This window comes from Cyclopterus lumpus, chromosome 5 (genome assembly GCF_009769545.1).
Source record: "Cyclopterus lumpus isolate fCycLum1 chromosome 5, fCycLum1.pri, whole genome shotgun sequence".
NCBI classification, from domain to species: domain Eukaryota; kingdom Metazoa; phylum Chordata; class Actinopteri; order Perciformes; family Cyclopteridae; genus Cyclopterus; species Cyclopterus lumpus.
Window position 1 is genome coordinate 21843977 of NC_046970.1, and position 19491 is coordinate 21863467.

The following is a 19491-nucleotide window of genomic DNA, read 5'->3' on the forward strand; positions in this document are numbered from 1 at the left end:
GTCCATTTTGATCTTGCTGGATTGGCTCTTGCGTGCGCTCCCACGCTCCGCCAGGATCTCTGAAGCTGTTGTCGGGGGCGTCGTGCTTGTTCTTCTGTGGCGAGGCGAAGGGGTTGAAGTCTCCCTGCACGTCGCGTTGGGGCTGGGTGTTGAATTCCGTCTCGAAAGATGACAGCTGCTGGGTCACGCCGAGGAGACCGCCGACTTCTACGGTCAGAATCACCCAGATTACGTCTGTGGAGAGAAGGAGCGTTCACAAACACCGGCTGCTTATATGACGGAGTCAACCCACCAATTTGCTGATTTCCTCTTTGTTATTCCTTGTTAAATTCTTCACCAAGTACCTCCCCTATAACGCAGACTAGCCAATCACTGCGTGGCATCCGCGAGCTCCATAGACTCTCATGCAATTGTTTCTTCCTCATCGGGCTGGTATTGTAGATTTGGAGTTAGTCGCGATTCAATGTTGTGTAATTGTGATACTTGTTACCCGGTTGGAAGGAGATCAACTTTTCTAAAAACGTTCTATATAAAAACCTGTGGAGCTAACTAAGGACATATCCTTCAAACTGTCTGCTTCTCTCTGACACCGCCTTTTCTTTTTCCCCCGAAGAATAAAGTAGTTCAGGGAGTGCAGTTAGTGACAGTGTGGGCGCCACGGTAGCTCTGACAGCTTGACGGAGTAGCAGCAGGGGGCGGGGCTTAACAAAGGGGTCACTATAATGTTTTCGGATTTGGTTGGTCAGAAAAATAAAATAAAAAATGTTATTGAATTGTAACTAACAGAAGCTGCCATTAATAGAATAATGTAAATGTTAGTCGCAGCCCAAATAGATGTCCTCTTTAGAGAGAAGTCTTTGGTGATTTCCTACCTCCGTAGAATAACCCGTTGGCTGTACACATCCTCCACTGGCCCTGGTACATGCCCGGAGCTGTGGGACTTCGCATCTGCACGCTCACATCGGATATTTCCTGGGGGTCTAGTGACTTCACCATCACCGTGTTCACATGCCCAAACTGATCCCCACCGATGTATTTGAGACAAACCCCAGGTGGCCACGACTCTGCACCTATATGTACACAAAGATGAGTCAAAGCACAGTTACAAAACATTTGGTCCTGCGCTTATTGCGTACAGATTCAGAAATGCTACAAGCTAAACATGCGAATGTGGCGACGTGCTCTGCACCTGTGTTTTGTATTCTCCAGGTCTTTGTGAACGGTGTGTCTGGAGGAACGGACTCCCCTTCCCCAATTGTCACATCCTCGACAAAGGACATGGAAGGCGTGTTGACGTTGGGACTTTCAAAGTCATAATATGCACCGATAGCAGCTTGCAGGTTCCTGTTCCAACACAAAAAGGAAGAGCCAGGTGTTCACAGGAGCGGACACTAAAACGTGTGACCCTGACCTCAAGATGTTGTATTTCAGTTAGAATAAAAGCTAAAACCAACAAAAAAAATTAATCTGGGATAATACAGATGACTGATTAATTGCTCCGGTCATTTTCTAAATAAAAATGCTTTCAAAAGTTTACTGAAATTGATGATTTACAAAAAAATAAAAATCTGGACTTCTATGATATGAAACTGAATATTGTTGGGCTTTGGTCTGTTGATGCAACGCAACAAGCAATTTAAATATTCAATATTATTCATATTTTTAAAATCGGGCATCTTGAAATGAAAGAAAAATAAAAAATTCCTTGAGCAGAGACTCCACAAAGACATTGAATACACAAAACTGACAGAAGTAGTTGAGTGGATATTTATTTTAAAAGAGCCCGAGAGCGGTTCAAACCCTAACTACATTCTTTACTATCATTATTATTCTAGTATATCCACTAGTGTTGTTATTTTTACTAGTTGTTGGGAAAAAGGATGTCATTTATTTACAGATTGTAAAGCCCTCTGAGGCAAATTAGTCATTTGTAATTGTGGGCTATCCAAAATAAATTTAATTGAATAGATGTCAGTTTGGAAAGTTAGGTCCTGTCTACACATATTTTATTTTGGTGACCTAAAAAGCTGTTTGCCTGTGAACAAAGAGGCCAAAACGCAAGGGGAAAATATTGGTTAGATAAAATATCTTTATATAAATGGCCTAAATCATACTGACACCTTTGAGCCAGAGTATGGGTCATGAAAACTCAATAACATCTTTCACTAGACCCTCTTGCCAGCCATGCCAATACAAATCCAGATAATCAAGTTTGTAATGCAAACTTATTGATATATATTTCTGGTTTCCAAGTTGATGACGTCATCTAGAGCCACTGAAGACACACTACAACTGCTACATGCTATGACTATTAAACAGATTTTTATGTGTAGAATTGGTGGAAAACCTTTCAAAGGGGACTTTTGTGTCATCTGCTAACTAACTTCACTGATTATGGGACACATTGTCATCTAAGTGAGTCGCCACCTTAAACTACCTGAGGGGAAACCTTGATCATGTACCCAAAAAAAAAGGGTTGCACTGAAATTGGGACACTTCACGTGGCATTGTAAACGTTGCTAATAAACTGAGTTTCGGTCATCAAATCAGAGCAACGGTCACGTGATGATGACACATTGTATAATGATTTCCAGACTCCACAGTTAAAGCTTTAAAAACAAGATTGTGTTTTTGGGTGGGTCCTCCCTTTAAAAAAATTTTTTTTTTTAAATGGATGTGATCAAAGCCATAAACAATCGATCAACTAAAAGCTCAACATAAATTGATCAAAGACCACTTGTTGCCAACAATTGATGGCTCACGACTGGTTACGTCACCGGACTAACGTGAGCGGTGTCTTCCCGGAGCAGCACGATTTAACGTTAACCGGCTGTGAGCACTTATTATGTAATATGGAAGATAACCGACACCGAGAGTCCCCTGCGCTTGAATCAGCCCGCGAGCTAGTCCGCCAGCTTGTTCTTTGGGTTTTAAAAAAAAGTAATTTCAGCTTATTATAACTCACAGTCGGGGCTCAACTTTACCGTTTCACTTCCGCTTGCCCCCCGACACGGTCGTCAGGAGTTACGTTACCGATCGCTGCCATTTTCCGTGAAGGAATGGTGGAATTACAACTTAGCAACCGTGTGTGTGTGAGTGAGTGAGTGTGTGTGTGTGTGTGTCTGCCTCCATTTTTTTCCCCATTATTTTTTTCGCCGTTTTACGTTTTTGCTTAAACTGGCTCATTTACACGGTCTAAGTTAGCGTCGTGTCGCTGCCCGACAGCGGGCCCTCGTATATCCGCGAGCTCACCAGTTGGTCATGTCCAGGAAGAAGGCGCAGCCAGCCGGGTTGAGCTGGAAGCCCAGCAGCCTCTGAAACTCCGTGATGAGGACGTCCTTGTCCGTGGTGCCCATGCAGCTGAACTTCTGCATGAGCTCCGCGTCCACGTCCATGTCCGTGCCCTCCATGGGTGGCGGGTGTCCCGTAGCGGAGACGGGGTTGGGGGGTGGGGAGGGGGGGGACCTCTCTATCTCTCTCTCTCTCTCAGTTTAGTCCGAGGCCTTGTCCAGCCATAACAACCAGCTCAACAACAACAACCGCCAGTGCGCATGGCACGACCAGGGGGACTACGTTTGACGTTGCAACAGCCCGCGCGTCACCTTCGCCAATCACGAAGTGGGCGTCGACGTCATCTGTTGCTATTTGCAGCCACCTTTTCATTGGTTTATCGATGAATCGTCTCTGCTCCCCTTGAAGCGCAGTGCCAGACATATCAGAAGAGTAATATGGGATAAAAAATAATGACATGATGAATGTTGATAACACCAATGTACATTTTTCTTACAATATACCGAGGAAACAACCAATGCATTTAATTTAATATTATTCTATTCTATTTTTTTGTATAAATTGTGCATTTTTATATTGAATATGGCTTTACTTGTATGTATAAATGCTTGCTTTACTTGTCTGTATAAATGCTGCTGTAACGAAACATTAATACATTATGTATCTTTATATCTATCTGAATATAGCTTTAAATCCAGGATTATTCAAATAAATATAAGGACTTCGATTATCATTTAATTTATCAATGTTGTTCTTTATGTTATTTTGTAGCTCAGTACCAGATAATCTACCTCAGATGTTTGATATTGGATGTAATATTTGCTCAATTTGCAATGGTTGTCCTTACGGCTTTTCTGTCTAAACCAAAGTCTTTATAATGATATAAGGATGTGTATACAAATAACTGTACATATTTTTAGATTTGTTTAATTTTACATGTGTAGCCCTGTGTACATGAACCGTGTAACATTGCAACTTGAATTATTAAAATACATTCTTTTTATAGCCATACATTTTCTTCAGGTTTTTTCTTGAACAATCTGTACTACTGGAAAATCTCAATTTAACATTGCCATCATCTCTTCCTGGTTATCTTAAGCATTGCATTAAATTAAAAAGGAAATGCCCGTTTTTATACAATCCACTGAGATTAATTAGTATTCAAAATTCTGCGAAACCACCCGTCAGAAAAGTATTTTAGCGACTTTCTTCCATTTTTACAAATAAATTGTAACTGCAACTATTAGCAACCTTTGCACCTATAAAGACAATGTCCTGATCTCATTTCCCTTGTCTGGTAAAAATATAAACCTTTATTTTCATAGTGAAGAAATTGGTACGATATTTTCTTTTTTTATGTGTGTACCTGTGGAAATAAATAATAAATAATATTTTAAAATATATACAACTATCTACATGCTCTTGTAAGGTAAGAATAATGCTGTGCTTTAGAAGTCACAAATCTCTTTATTCGTTTTGGATGTTGTGCTGCAGAGATTGTATTTGCGTTGAGGGTATTGCACTTGAGTGTTTATTATACATACAAATATTTCTGTATTTATATATGTATATATATGAACGTTTATCATTTACATTGTATTTATCTTTTCGTGCGGCAGTCACTTTCGGGCGGAACTAACTGTCGATAGGTCTTATATCTGGTCGGAAGATTTATTGGGAACACCGGAATCGCGCTCTCGACGGAGATTGCCGGGGAACATGCCTAAGTAAGTATAGATATTAATTCCCTTTCATGCTTAATCTATAACATCCACGTTTCACCTAATTTAGTTGCTGTTTGTGTTGAACAACGAACGACGGCAACGCGAAACCTACGTTGGAAACTATTGAAACGGAGCAGTTTGTTTCCAGGTGGACGCGGTACGCTTTGGTCGGGCTCTGGCTATTTGCTGGGCTCGACCTCGACGTGAACAAAGCTAGGTTAACTGTTACCATAAAAACCACCAACGTTGCGATACATAAACAATTGATCTGCAAAAATCCACGATTCTTGCTATTTGTTGGACTTCTTATACAAGCTGGTTCTTTGTGTCGTTGTAAATGAGTCGGTAACGTAAAAGATGGATCTGAATAGTGAGTCTGTAATGTTTTTTTTTTTTTTTTTTTTACTATGTGATTTTACTTCTTGTATGTTTATAAAACGACATATGCCGCACAGTAGCATTCAGATGCCTTCCTGGTGAACGTCCAACCTGGAACCACAGCAGAGAAAGACTCATCCTCAAATAAGTGGCTACAAAATAAAAAATGACCAGTATGATGCTAACCGAATCAAATATTACTTCTTTGTTTTTATGATGGTCACCTACACCGAGGTCATCCGTGTCCAGAATGAAAATGTATGCAAGACAATGTGTTGACCTGTTTTGCAGAAGGCAAAGGTTTCCTGTTGAGCTGCAGTCTTTGATACCTCAAAGTTTCCTGGAGGACGATGAATTGTTTAGCAGGACATTAATAACATAACATGCAGGACTCCAACTAACTACTGACACATATTTCTTTTGGTATTGTTTGGTAAAAGGGGAGAGGGATCCTCCTCTGTTGCTCTCCTAAAGGTTTCTACCCTTTTTTGGGGGGGGGGCAGTTTTTCCTCATTCGATGTGAGGTCCCGGGATAGGGATGTCGTATGAGGCTAATTTGTAATATTTAACAACATTGCTAGTTTAAAAACACGATTTGTATTTCTATATTGCAGCTTGTTAACAGACAAATGCACTTTTTAGTGATGTTTGGCGTACATTGTTATTGACTCTTTAGTTCGAAAGTAACAATTGTGAATTATTATTATTTATTTTTTTAATACCTCTCAACTCTAATTTAAAGTGCACCGCTTGTCATGTCTACAGCTCTGGACTTTTCATGTTTATAACAACCTTTTATTTTTCTCTTCCCGGACAACAGGTTTTACTGTGACTACTGTGATACCTACCTTACTCATGATTCGGTAAGTTGTACTTGTGCTGTATCAAATCAAATTGTTGAAAAGCGTGATGTTGCATTTCACACCGGTTAAATATTTTCCACAAATTCCCGTTCCAGCCATCAGTGAGGAAGACCCACTGCAGTGGCCGAAAACACAAGGAAAATGTGAAGGACTACTACCAGAAATGGATGGAGGAGCAGGCTCAGAGCCTGATCGATAAAACGAGTAAGCAGATTATTGACACAATTATCTTGGAACATGGATGAGTGACTCTAGAAGTACTGAGCAACTTGCTGTTTTAATACTTCAAGACACTTTATCCTCTCACATTAATGGCCGATGGTTCTGAGTAAAATGCAAAAGAGTGAAGCCTGCTGTGTATCCCACACAAGATTTATGCTTGTGTGTGGGATAGCCAAGAGCTTTGCTTAAATAGTGCACGATACACCATCTTATTTGGGCCCCCTCTGAGATTACAAACCTCTAATCCACATGGGAGTATTGTCCACTGTGGAGGAACACCATTTTAGAAGCTGAATTATCCTTTGTAACTTGAAAAAGAGGGAACGCTACACATCTTTTCAGTGTTCTTTTGTAACTTTCTGTGTGTGATGTTTTGCCTTCTCTCCCTCCAGCGGCCGCCTTTCAACAGGGAAAGATCCCTCCCACACCGTTCCCTGGTGGCCCTCCCCCAGGTGAGTCCATTTCAGCTCTAAAAAAAGCTATATACACATCTGAAAGCATATACACATTTTCTTTGTTTGTTGAACTTGTATGTTCATAATACACTGGTTACTTGTTCTGTGATGCTATTTGCACAACATTAGAAACATCATGCAGCACATTTGTATATGTGATTATCAACATTTTTATAAAGTAACAGCATCTCTAAGTAAATAAAAGAGGTCTTGCTTTCAGCACTTTAATGTTTCCAAGGGAACCAAGAGATGGCCAAATCACTAATGGACACAGTTGCAGATGTTTTGGTTAATAAAAAAAGAGGCAGAAATGCACTCAGTTTTTTAGGTACACCTAGCCAAAACTAATGCAATAATGTTTTCACTTTAGTCAGAAGTCGATGCAAATTAAGCTATAAATAAAAAAACATAATTCACAGTAATGAATGTGATCAAATTAATTGATTGCCCTCTAACATTGGCTGTTTAACACAGGTGGTCCTCCTCGGCCAGGCATGCTACCAACGCCCCCCATGGGAGGTCCGCCTATGATGCCCATGATGGGGCCTCCACCTCATGGAATGATGCCCGGTGGACCCGGTAAGAATCGTGTTTCTATGACGACGCTTTGTGTAACATTTACGATGCCATTAGTCGGCCTTTTAGAGTTAACTGGGTTTCATCTGTTCTCATGTAGTTTTTTTTTCTTTTTCTTGTCACAAATACAGAAGGCCTTTTCCCTCATCCTAATTCATGTTTATTCTATTTGTTAACTATACTGTAGGTTTGAAACATTATCAAAGTTTAGATCAATTGATAGATCGTTTAAGATGTTTTACTAAGAAAATTGAAAAAATGTCTTTGATTTCTGCAGAGCAAAATGAGAAGTTATTTCTTTTCCTTTTTTGTTTTACATTAGTGAACATTAATCATCTTTTGAGTTTTAGGCGTTTGTCAACTTGAGCTCTAGTAATTACTTGGATTAACTTCTTCTTTTTTTTAGCACTTTTGTATAATGCCATTGCTAAAATTATGAAATAATACAAAGTATTATTCAATAAGAAAAGTTAGCATTACTTTCAACATTAATGCACTGCAGGCTGAAGCCAATCAAATCTTGAGTTTGCGCAGAACGACCGCTCTAAAGATGTTGTTCCTCACCAGGTTATTTTAAATGACTTGTGACCCCCTCGATGCACTGACGTGACCCTTTTGTGTAAAGCTGCCGGTCTAAATGAATAGCTAACGCTGTGCATCTCTCCGCTGTCACTCTTAGGAGGCATGAGGCCGCCGATGGGAGGACCCATGCAGATGATGCCGGGACCGCCACACATGATGCGTCACCCTCGACCGATGATGATGCCGGTCCGGCCGGGCATGATGCGACCAGACAGATAAGACTGGCTGGATTTTCTCCGCTCTTTGTTGCCACAAACAGACACTGTCTAGTGAGAACACTTGGCTAAACACTTGGATTTTTTTTTTTTTTTTTCATTGCGCCTTTTTAAAAAAAAATTTCAAACGTCCAACTTCTTCAACCTCAAACCTGAACTCCCAGATGTAATTATGTCTACTTTGTCTAATTACTTTATTTTCTTGTGCCGGTATTTATTCCTATACGAATTGATTTTACATCCCTGTTAAATTTTAATTAAACTTCGTCTTGTGTTAGTATCAAGTTTGAAACATCTCGTCTCACTTTGACAAAACTGTTCAGCGCACACGGTTAAAGAGCGTGTTTGATATGACAATATTTGTTGGTATATTTTGTACTTTTTGTTTGAGGTTTTTACATATTTGTTATATTTCATTGCAATGCTTTGAGAAATAAAACAGTGATTTCAAACCTGTTTTTTTGTAGATTGTAGTCCTTCTTAACAAAGTTCATATTTTATGTTTTTAAAGGCAGTTTTTTGTGTGTTTTTTTTTTCTCCACTGATTAGATACCTGAGGTTATGAGTGAATGTCACATTTCACCTCAGTCTCAAGGTGTGAATGTGTTTTTTTTCTAAGTGTGTTTACACTGAGGCCGACTGGTGACCCGTTCAGGGTGAACTCCGCGTCACGCCCACTGCATTCTGGGATGCGCATTACCCCGCCCAGACCCTAAATTTAACAGAGGGAAAAGAAGAAAAAAAAACAGACGGATGTTTTTCAAAATCTCGTTTCACGAGAGCCGAATGAGAACGCTGACCTCGACCCTCATTAGTTTATCCAGTCGAGCATGTTTTTGAAGAATTACAGCTCTTACGTAAGAATCTGTGGCTGCAAGTGAATCATTATCTCGGCCGACGTTTGTGTCTCCCGAATGCCTTCGCAATAATTCTCCTCTAGCTGGATTGTAACTTCTGTATCCATAATCGCCGCCGTCTCTCGTCTATAATCATGAACATGTCTCAACAGATGGCGCTAGAGAGTCGTCATGTTTCTGCACACTGGAATGATGTGCGATGACTGATTATGTGCTTCCCTGGACTGTCGAATGTCTCCCAGAGGACAATTTAGTGGTTTAGGAAATTTCTAGGCCACATACAAAAAAGAAACACATTTGTTTGGGGCAGTGGCCGTATGCTTCACGCCGTGTTTGCCAATTTCTATACTTATAGACCGGATGGAAAGCTCTGCAGAGACAATTGAAAGCTGTTCTGCTGCTGTGCATCAGATTGTCTTTTGGTAGCTGTCAGTTTATGCATGTTGTGATCTTCAAAGAGACTTTGGTAGATTACATGTAATCTGATGGCCACTCTAGGGAATGGACTCCATTAAAAGCACCCCCCCCCCCCCCTTCAAATCAGCGAGACAGGAATAAAAGCATGTCGATGCACATTTTATGCATATGTCGAGCATGGGCGGATGCCCGCGTGTCAACTGACGTCTTTATGAATATTCCATCTAGCCATGAAGTGGAGTGGCGGAAAGTGTTTATGATTGGAGTTCAGGAAATAAGCCACGATCATGAGGAATATGTATTGTAATGCATTTCACAGGAGAGAGGCTGCTCGTGAACACACACTAGGGCTATGTGAATGTTAGAGGAGAAAAAAAATGTGGTTTTGAAACGAACAAAAGAAGGAAACCCGGTTATTCTCGTGTATTTAGAAGTGACCTTTGGGAGCAAACTTGCTGTGTGCTGCACTGTAAAAACCTCTTGATTTAGAGTTGTATTTGTATAAATGAGGATTTCAAGCTGCTCGAATCATAACATAACCTGATAACTTACAGACTTTATCAGGGATTCATTATAAAGTCAAAAAGTCTGGTTTACTTTATGATTTTTGTCTTCAATCTGTTATCATTAAATCGGTGTAATTGGATAAGTTTGTTTTAAAACAGCTCTAATTACATCTTCATCTCGCAGACTAAAACTCATTCAATTACAGGGAAACACTTCCCAGCATGCACAGTATTGGTGTTAAAGTTCTTGCTTGCTGTTATCATTTCTCTTGTTCATATACTGTTTTTTTTTAACAGGTTTCCAAAGCTTGTGCAGCTCGAAATTAATTAGTTTTTCTTTTATTACAACATTGTTATTCCTTCCCATTTGATTGTATTAACTCGGGCTGCTGACACCGGATATCTTCTGCTGATCTTTTGAAAGCTAAACTTAAAAAAAAAAAAAAGAAGTTGTATCTGTATCCTTTTAAAAGCTCAGCAGCCTCCTGTTTGCAACCGAGCGTCACATCATCGTTTCTGTGGCTGTTGCGGCTCTTTCAGTGAGTTTTTTTTTTTTTTTTAACCAAGGTGGTGATGTAATCTTCTAAAAGCTACGGACTCTACGGTGATAAAATGCATGATTCAGTTTTAAAGTGCAGAGTTCAAGATCTGTTCTTACGTGTGCTGAACTCGGAACAAGCTCAGAGAAATGAGAATGTTGGATGACGACGGAACTCTCGCTCTCTTTTATTATTCTTCTTCTTTCTTTTTTTACAGTGCAGTTCACACAAACCTCTTTGATATTCCCGTCATACAAGTGAACGCATTAACGTCCCGAATATCAACTGTAGAGGCAATCGGTTGGCTGTTCTCTGCAGCCCCCCCCCCCCCCCCCTCGTCAGCAAGGCCGCGAAGGAGAGGAAGCAGCTGATTGATGAACTGTTTATACCAAACAGGTTGGACTGCAGATCTACATGCTCTGAAGAATCACTTGGGTTTCTGTAGTCAAAATGATGCCGCATCTTTTATTTATTTTTTTGCTTCCGGCATGCAGTCGGCATTCTCACCGCTCACCAGTTTTGGTTGAATGGAAAATGATAATCTGACTGAGGAGTACGGCGTGATTGCGCCCGGCTGGTGATGAAAAGAATCGTTGAGAAAGAAGGCCGGCTGCAAGGCGACGACTTCACTGGAATCTTTCAATACAAACCCCCCGTTTCCCCTCCTCCCCTTTTGTCTCTCCCTCCACCTCTATTCTGCCTCCTCCCTCCCTCCCTCTCGTCTCCTCCTCTCTGCTGCCCTGCTACCCTGTAATTTAATCCACTTAGTCATGGCTCCAGATCAATATTCATTTTCCTTGGCCTTAGGGAGAGAGAGCCTCTCGAAAATCTGCTTGTTTCAGTGGTTGCGTTGTCCAGCAGGGGCTCCCATGGGCCCGCGGGCCCGATACCGATGTACAGTCTGAGAAAAACAATACATCTAATCTCTCACTAACCGGCTGTACACAGCACAGCTGTATGTGTTGGAGCCTTTTTTTTATATGCGTGTACTTTGCATCAGTTCAAATCCCCCCAAAAGACTCTTTATATATTATCATTATTCTCCTCCACCGAGACGTTGAGATGCAACGCCCCGGCTGCAAAGCAAATGAATTACATCAAAGTAGATTAAATTAAGGCTAATCTGATTAGCGGCCTTGTAAGTGACCAGAAAGCAAGACGGCGTTATTATATCCCGCAGGATTTGATTTTTCACTGTCGACACAGTTGCAACGCAGGCGGACGACGACGCTGCAGCCACAAGGTTCAAACGCCACGAACGAACACGAGCGGCCTGCCGAAGTGCCCTTGAGCGAGATAACAACACGCCATCGGCTCAAAAGCCCGAATGTGACTGTGGGAATTAGTCACTCGCCGCCATCGGGTGAACATTTTGAGTGGGCACAACATTGTTAGCCGCCCTACTTCAGGATGAACCGTGTTTAGCCCGCCCCCCACCCCCACCCCCCCGCGGCGCCGACAGTGATTCTCCTTCACCTGCGTCGCCATGCTTTTATAAATAGCCCTGTTAAATATTCATTTGTCAGCATTTGGGTATTTTGTACTTCAACGAAGTCAAAAGGTCAGGCGAGCATTTTTACTGACACGAATATGAACGATAAAGACGTTGAAAAGAGAATGATTTTCTTGAGTTCATTGGATTTTACATGAACTAAAATGTGCTCAAAACCAAACACCACCTGTTTTTTGTTTTTTTTTAAACACACATTTTGGAGTTTGTGTAAAATATTATATGCGGGCCAGAAGGTCAGTCAATATTTATATACATTTTTATTCAAGTATTGATATGGTTTATAAGTAATTAAACTGAAGACAACTAGATCCTGTACAGTTTTCATGGTTTTACTCCCATCGGTTGTTTTTTTGCTCAAATTATTTCCAGCATTTTATGCCTTTTTATTAGAGAGTTGACAAATGACGCACACAGTTATGTCTGAACCTCGGTGGGGGGAAAAAAGCAGTAGTATTTTGCGGCATTCGTTCATATCACATGACCTCCATCAGCAGGTGTGGTCAAGAATGAACTGTGATGATGTTCATCATGATGAAGATCATGTGATGGCTTCAGATACTAAATGGAGCTGGAGGTGAGTTTTTTTTAGCCATTGAATAGTATTTGTTTGAATGTATGTATGAATGATACTGTTTGTAGTTTACTGTTCATTTTGAAGCAACTTTTTCTTTTTCTTGTTAAAAAAATATGCTGTTTGTGGCCACGGTTGTGCACACTGAAAGTAGAAGGTCATTTTTAGAAGCTAGAGTGGAGTGTTTTTTGTTTTCCCCCCGAATTCTGAAAGTCTAAATTTAGAATAACTTGCCTTGATGAATATTTCATGTAACCTCACCTCCAACTTAATGGCGTGAATATTTTATCAGGGTCCTCATCACCTCAAACATATGGTTCTTATCCATATATGCATATTAAAGTAGTTGAACATGTCTGCCTTTAAAGACTGTCCATCACCCAAAGCTGATGTGCCACCACAAAGACAATTTAATTTAACATACTTAAAATGAAAATCTTATTTTCTTTTGCTTTTTTTGTGTCTAAAGCATATTTTTCTGCCCGTGTTCGTGTAGTCTGATGTTTCACTGGATTTGCTGCACTCCCAGTTTTGTTTTATTTCTATTTTAAAACAACGTGCACACATGTTTATCCTCTTAAGCTGGAGATGTGTTTGAAGGTTAACATTCATCTCCGCAACACTCTTTTTTCTTTTTTTTTAAACCAAATATTGTTTGATATAATTTGTTGTGAGCCCTAAAAATAAATATAATATTCCATAAAATGCATAGACTCTTTGAAACCGGCATGTTAAATTGGCAGTAAATGAAAAAAGAGCTTAAAACTAAGCCAAAAGGCAGTAACTGCACTCTAAAGCTAAAACTACACTTTCGCTGTTATTTTTATTTATTTTTGATTAACTGATGTTATCACTTTTTATGAACTGACATGTTGATGATTCAGTGTTTTATTCATCATAACTAAGTAAAGCAGGAGCTAAATCTAATTATGATGATTGAAGGGGAAGAAAAGCTGCTACGTTAGCTTTCTGCTTAAGCTAACGTAACTAGCTTAGCCGCTCGAGTCCGAATTCAGGCCATTTGTGAGCTTCAGCTACCTTTTAAAGCACATATTTGGTACTTAATAGATACTGATTAATATAGCTACATATTAATAATATATATGGACCGATGCATAGCAAGACAGACTGTAACTACTCAAAATACCATTTATTTTCCTAAAAGAAATAGTTAAACTATAGCTGAAGGCACATTTGTTGGTGGATATTGCATTTTGTGAAGATTATCCAAATCTATTTTATTTGTATAATAATCAGACAATCAAAAAAAGGCGTCAATATAAGGCATGCAAACTTCTATAGATCTTTATTCTATTATTTATTATTTAGACGAATAAAAGCTACACATGGAAACTTACAGATGTGTAGACACTAGGCCTACCCACAATCTGAATATAAGTAAATTCAATTATTCAGCTTGCGACAGTGTTCGGGGCCTCTACTTAAAGTACAGTTATAAAAATAAAAATAAAGTTGCTGGGGGCTGCTATTGCAACCAAAAGTCCCACTGAAGCGAGTTCTTCACCATTTAAGTGTTCTGTATCTCCGACCTGATGGAAGTAATGTGACGGTTTGGTTCACACTATAGTTAGCCTACAGCTGAAAATGACATCATGTAGCCGAGCTCCAGAAGAAGGAGTCGTCTAATGGATTCCTGAGTTTAAACAGTCGTGCACGTGTGTTGTGTGTGCAACGTGGCTGCAGCCTCTCACGCTCTCTTTCTGTCTTCTCAATGGGGGAAGCGGGGCACTTGTACATGATTAATCCAGAATGAACGTGCACTTTCATCCGTAATGATCGTGGAAGATTACACCAGCATGCATAGAGAAGTTTCACCAATCGCTTCCTTTTCAGCCTCAGAGGCGTCCACGAAACTGCCTCGATTACAGCATCCCAAATGGTTTCCATCGGGGAAGTTCTCTTTGCAATCGAGCATCTCTCAGCTTATCTCAGAAATGTCTGTTGTTCGCTCCCGACAGTCGATATGCGCCCCAAGGTGGCATTGAAAAACCCATCATCGGTTACAGTCTCATTCATGCATGTAATGGTTTCTGATTGAACGACTCGTTGAAAAATGAGCAAAAACTTGTCTTCATCAGAGTCGGCGAGAGGCTGCTTTCCACTGCATTGTCCTTTGCTTACATCTCTCTTTTGCCAAAGATTTATGTTGGTCAGCGCTCTACTAATTTAACACATTTTCAACCCTTTCAAAAGGAACATGTGATGTCAGCTCTCGTTTTTCACATTTCTGGTTATGATTGACTGAGATTTCCGAGATAAAGAAATAACACTTCCTTGTGCACGAAACAATAACATTTTTTTTTCTCTTTCTAAAAATAAGAACAAGCAGGTTAAGTCGAGGTTAAAAAAAAAAAAAAAACTCTTGTGATGTCACCTTTTAAATCTGAGACTAGGAGTGAATACTAGAGTGCCATCTTGGCTTTTACTCCAGCAACAAGTCAAATTGCTTCTAAAGATGTGCTCAATATAGAGTTACAGGCAGGGTCTATTTTTAAGGAAAGCAAAGATTCGTACTCTCTAAATGCGTTGAAACTCCAAAGTTAAAAGCCTTTGGCTAAGCACTGTGCATCTAAAGATAAAGGCAGATTTAGCCCTATAGCAACCCATTCTTTACATACAAAAATGGCCTTCTTTTTTTTTTTTCAAGAGATTTGCGACAGTAGGCATTGTTTGTGCAACGTGATAATAACAAAAAGACGTTCCCGTAGTATTTTTACACCTCGACGACGCGCAAACTCCTCTTTTTATAGCCGGATGTTCCCTCGACTGTGAACAGTGATTACTGTCTTCATTCTCGACGTGTGCTCTTAATCTATCTCAAAGTGGGAGCCGTCTAATAATGGAAGTGCAGCTCGCCCTGACGGTATCGCCTCCCCCGAGAATGCGTATTCTGACCCTCAGCTGAATATATCAAGCATGTCTAAATTGATTCATGACTGCCAATATCATTACTATCATTAATGCCATACATCTCCCGTACTCTCTGGATATGGAAGCTTGTCAAGGACGGCTATCATGGCGGTGTAACGCTGACAGTGCCCTGCCTGTGAACTGTCAGCATTATCCGTGGATTAATTAAGTGGCCGGTGAGCAGCTCTCCTCTCATTCCCCCTTGGTCCTTTTCTTCTGTGCGAATTTAAATGTGTCCCTCCTTCTTTTCCTCCCCATGTACTTTAATAAAACACAGTGTATAATTTAGTTAGTAGATTAAATTTTTATTTTATTTTATTTTATTTTTTTTAAATACTGCGATAAAAACAGTGCGACTAACGATTAACAACTGTGTCAGTGGCTATTGTCATCATCATCCCCCCCCCCCCCCCCCCCCCCCCCCCCGAAGGGAAATTCAGAAACACAGAGCTGTGCCCATTGTTTTCACTGAGAGCAGAAACCCAACACAGGAAGTCCTGCCTGCCTCTGGCTTCAACACAAACCTTTACCCCTCCCTACGTACACACACACACACACACACACACACTCACACACACACACACACACACGCCGTCGTTACTCATCTGTAAGTACAAGTGACTGGACTGGTTCTGGATTCCACGCTGCGCTGAGATTGGGATCTTTCCAGCATGCATGAATTTATCTGTTAAAGTTATATTTATCCTTACGTGGCCGGCAGCGGTTGTTGTGACACTTGACACCAGAAAAGAACAAACAATCTCTTATCTGACCAACCCCCCCATCCCCCCCCCCCCCCCCCCCCCTTCTCAAAAAAATAGTTTTCTTTGGATATGGATGCAGAATAAATGCTGTAATAACATCCCTGATAACCAGGTTTTTTTGAAGGTGAGAATCCATGGCGACGACGGTGGAATGTGCCGCTGGGGATCGAGCGCTCTCCGTTTCGCATCGTCACGACGATGCATCTCGTTCATAAGGCATCCGTAGGTTATGATGAACACTTATTCCAACCGTGACACGAACGATGAAGAATCGTGGGTGTGTTTTGCCACGTTCATTTTAGCTCGGCATGCTAGAATGCGAGCATTGGCATACAACTTAAAGTACAGTTAAGAATGATTTTGGCAAATATTCAGCCTTAAAAAAAAAAAGGCTGTGCTAAAATTTCTTGGCAATCCCGTCGTCTTCGTCACTCCAAACCACAAAATATGAACCTCACAGAGGCGCTGAAGTCTCAAACATCGTGTGCCAATCCATCGGGGGAGATTAATCCCTGAATAAGCGAAAGTCATCGGGATCAATCGTCTAGAATCTACCAACGTCTGTTCCAATCTTCAAATACATCCAATAAGTGTTGAGACAACAATGCCGTTAAACCACTCTACACCAGTCAGATACCCGTCTCTGTGGGGAACCTCGTGTCGACTTTCACCATAACCCACAGATATGCTGTCGATGAGAGGGAATCTGAGGGGATAGACAGACTGACCCCGGCGAGATTACCAACTAAACCCAGGTCGACGCTGAGGAAAGATGGTGTCTCTAGCCTCCAGCCTCCCACTCTCCGACACTGATGGATATCCAGCGCTACGTCTCCACTCAGCCGTGCGCACTTGCCCTCACGTTTCCCCGCTGAGAGGTCAGCTCTGTTCGTGTCTGTTGGAAAGCTTTTTTCAGGAGCCGCATCCTTCGCAGCAGGTTTTCTTTCTTTTTTTTCTTCTGTTGAAGTGATTTATTTCATCCCTTTTTGAAGTTACTCTTACAATGATGTGTGAAGAGAGAAAAGTGAAACACCTGCGCTTGACATCTCCAAAAACAATGCGAATAACACCATGCTTTAATGCCTGAATGTTGAATTTCAGTAAATTACCTTGTTAATTTGTCGGATTTTGCGCATTTTGATCTTTTACATTCTTGTTTCTATGATTTTTTTAATTTTTTCTTTTGCTCGGGCAGTTTGAATTCCCACATTTCAGGACTCAAATCTTGGCTAAATGACATCTGCCCCGGGGAACAGATGACCTTAAAGGTCAACATCCGCTCGAGAAAAAACACGGGCCCGACAATGCGCGATGGGATTTCAGAGAGCGTAACTGTCATTTAGGTTTGTAGATTCCCAGGCGTACGGGGAATCACACATCATGTTTATGATGTTCATTAGAGGCTGATTTGCAGTTTTGTTCCCACTTGCAGATTTGTTTTGAAGCCCTACACTGAAGTTAATAGCTTCCAAGGTTGATTAACTTTATTAGATCTTTACCCAGTGGCCTCGTCCTCCTTTTTCTGCAATGACGGCTGATCAGGTGGGAACTGCAGGGCACCAAACTGCAGAGAAGGATAATGATGTATAAGCTACGGGGGAGGGGGTGGGGGGGAGAAAAGCGGTTTTAGAACTAGCGCAGTGTTATTGAAAATATCAATTGTCGACCTGCGAACACGAACAGCAGGTGGAAAAATATCAACAATACGCACGCGAGTCCTGAAAAGGCATCCGTGCGTCAGGGAGCACAAACAATTTAGAAGCACACACCCGATGCACACAAACTGCACATCTATGTGTGTGTGTGTGTGTGTGTGTGTATACTGTATGCGCTGTCTACCCTGTGACTTGCACAGTGTGCATGTCTTTGTTGGAGAAGAGTGTTCATGAGTCACCACTGTCTTCAGCCCCGAGGCTCATCCAGCCAGCCAGCTGAAGGAGGGGATGCGTGTTTTATTTCCGTCGCTCTAATATGCCGTGAAGACATCATTATCCCCAGACATGTTGTATTCCAGAGCCTCTATTGTTTTCAAAATGGCACTGTTTCATCCTGGAGATCATTAAATGTGCGATTCCACTTGCTCCATTAGACGTCTGTCATTGTGTTGCTGTGTGAGCCCTCGTTGGCGAGTGAAGGATGTGATCCTTTCTGTCATGCACATACCAGCGCTGCCCATAGGGGAGAGGTGAGCATGCGAGGAACTTGGCCGATTGAGGGCACAGAGGCGCGCTGTGCACGGCGGCGGCGAGCGGGCTGCCTGTGAATACTAAGGATGCCTCACAAGAGTCTCTTTTGTCAGCATCAAGTCCCTTAGAGGGGAGTCATGAATAGCACAGAGTGTGTGAGAGCGTTTCGACATTCCTCCCAGAGCAGCATTTCATAACTTGATTTTTCTTCTTTTTTTTTTTTTTCTTTCTTCTTCTTCTTCTCTCCCTCCTCTGCAGATCCCAAGAGTAAAAGGTTCTTCCCTTATACGCCCAAGTCACAATAAAAAAAATTAAAAAAAATCTTTCAAATATATTACACAGGATATGTGTCATTTCTTTGGCCTTGACGCAATTTTGTGACGGTGAAATATGATGTGCATGAAAGCGTGTTTGAGCTGAAACTCCAGGTCAGGCAGAATTTATGGACAAAAAAACTGGAGACGCGTCGACCTAAATCTTCTGGTACCCTTCAGATCATTGACACCAAGAAGTGTTGTAGATGGATGACAAAGTACATTTACTCAAGTACTGTACTCACATTGCGAGGTACATTTTATTTCACTACATGGATCTTTAAAGCTTTAGTGACCTCGCAGACTCAGATTATTTATACAAACTAGAATCGACTGATAAAGTATGATGTGTTATTATATATCCGACTACACAGGAGTATTAAAACTAGTTCAAATTAGCCCCTTACTTGCCAGCTGTGTCTTGTGTGGCACTTTATATCCATGCTGGTAAAAAAAAAAATAAGTCATGTCTGCCCTACAATAACAAAACTAAGCTCAACTCAGTAACCTCAGCTTCCTGCAGACACACACACTCACACACACCCCTACACACACACACACACACACACACACACAGACAGAAGAAG

At 41.1% G+C, this 19491-nt stretch overlaps 2 protein-coding genes across 2 annotated transcripts in view; one reads left to right on the forward strand and one right to left on the reverse strand.

Annotated features, from left to right (window-relative positions):
* ilrun (inflammation and lipid regulator with UBA-like and NBR1-like domains) overlaps positions 1-3568 on the reverse strand; it is a 5562-nt gene extending 1994 nt beyond the window's left edge. The window contains exons 1-4 of the mRNA XM_034532341.1: positions 3253-3568; positions 1190-1344; positions 873-1070; positions 1-234 (exon numbers count right to left, since the gene is read on the reverse strand). The exon at positions 1-234 is cut by the window's left edge and continues 71 nt beyond it. Coding sequence (XP_034388232.1) covers positions 1-234; positions 873-1070; positions 1190-1344; positions 3253-3410 — 745 coding nt within the window. The 5' untranslated portion in view covers positions 3411-3568. The remainder of the gene's footprint in view (positions 235-872; positions 1071-1189; positions 1345-3252) is intronic.
* Positions 3569-4937: 1369 nt separating this feature from the next.
* snrpc (small nuclear ribonucleoprotein polypeptide C) lies at positions 4938-8660 on the forward strand. Its single transcript, XM_034532342.1, has 6 exons — positions 4938-5018; positions 6214-6256; positions 6352-6460; positions 6871-6930; positions 7408-7512; positions 8189-8660. Exons 1-6 carry the CDS (start codon positions 5011-5013, stop codon positions 8308-8310), a joined length of 447 nt encoding a protein of 148 aa, XP_034388233.1. The 5' UTR covers positions 4938-5010; the 3' UTR covers positions 8311-8660.
* The last annotated feature ends 10831 nt before the right edge of the window (positions 8661-19491 follow it).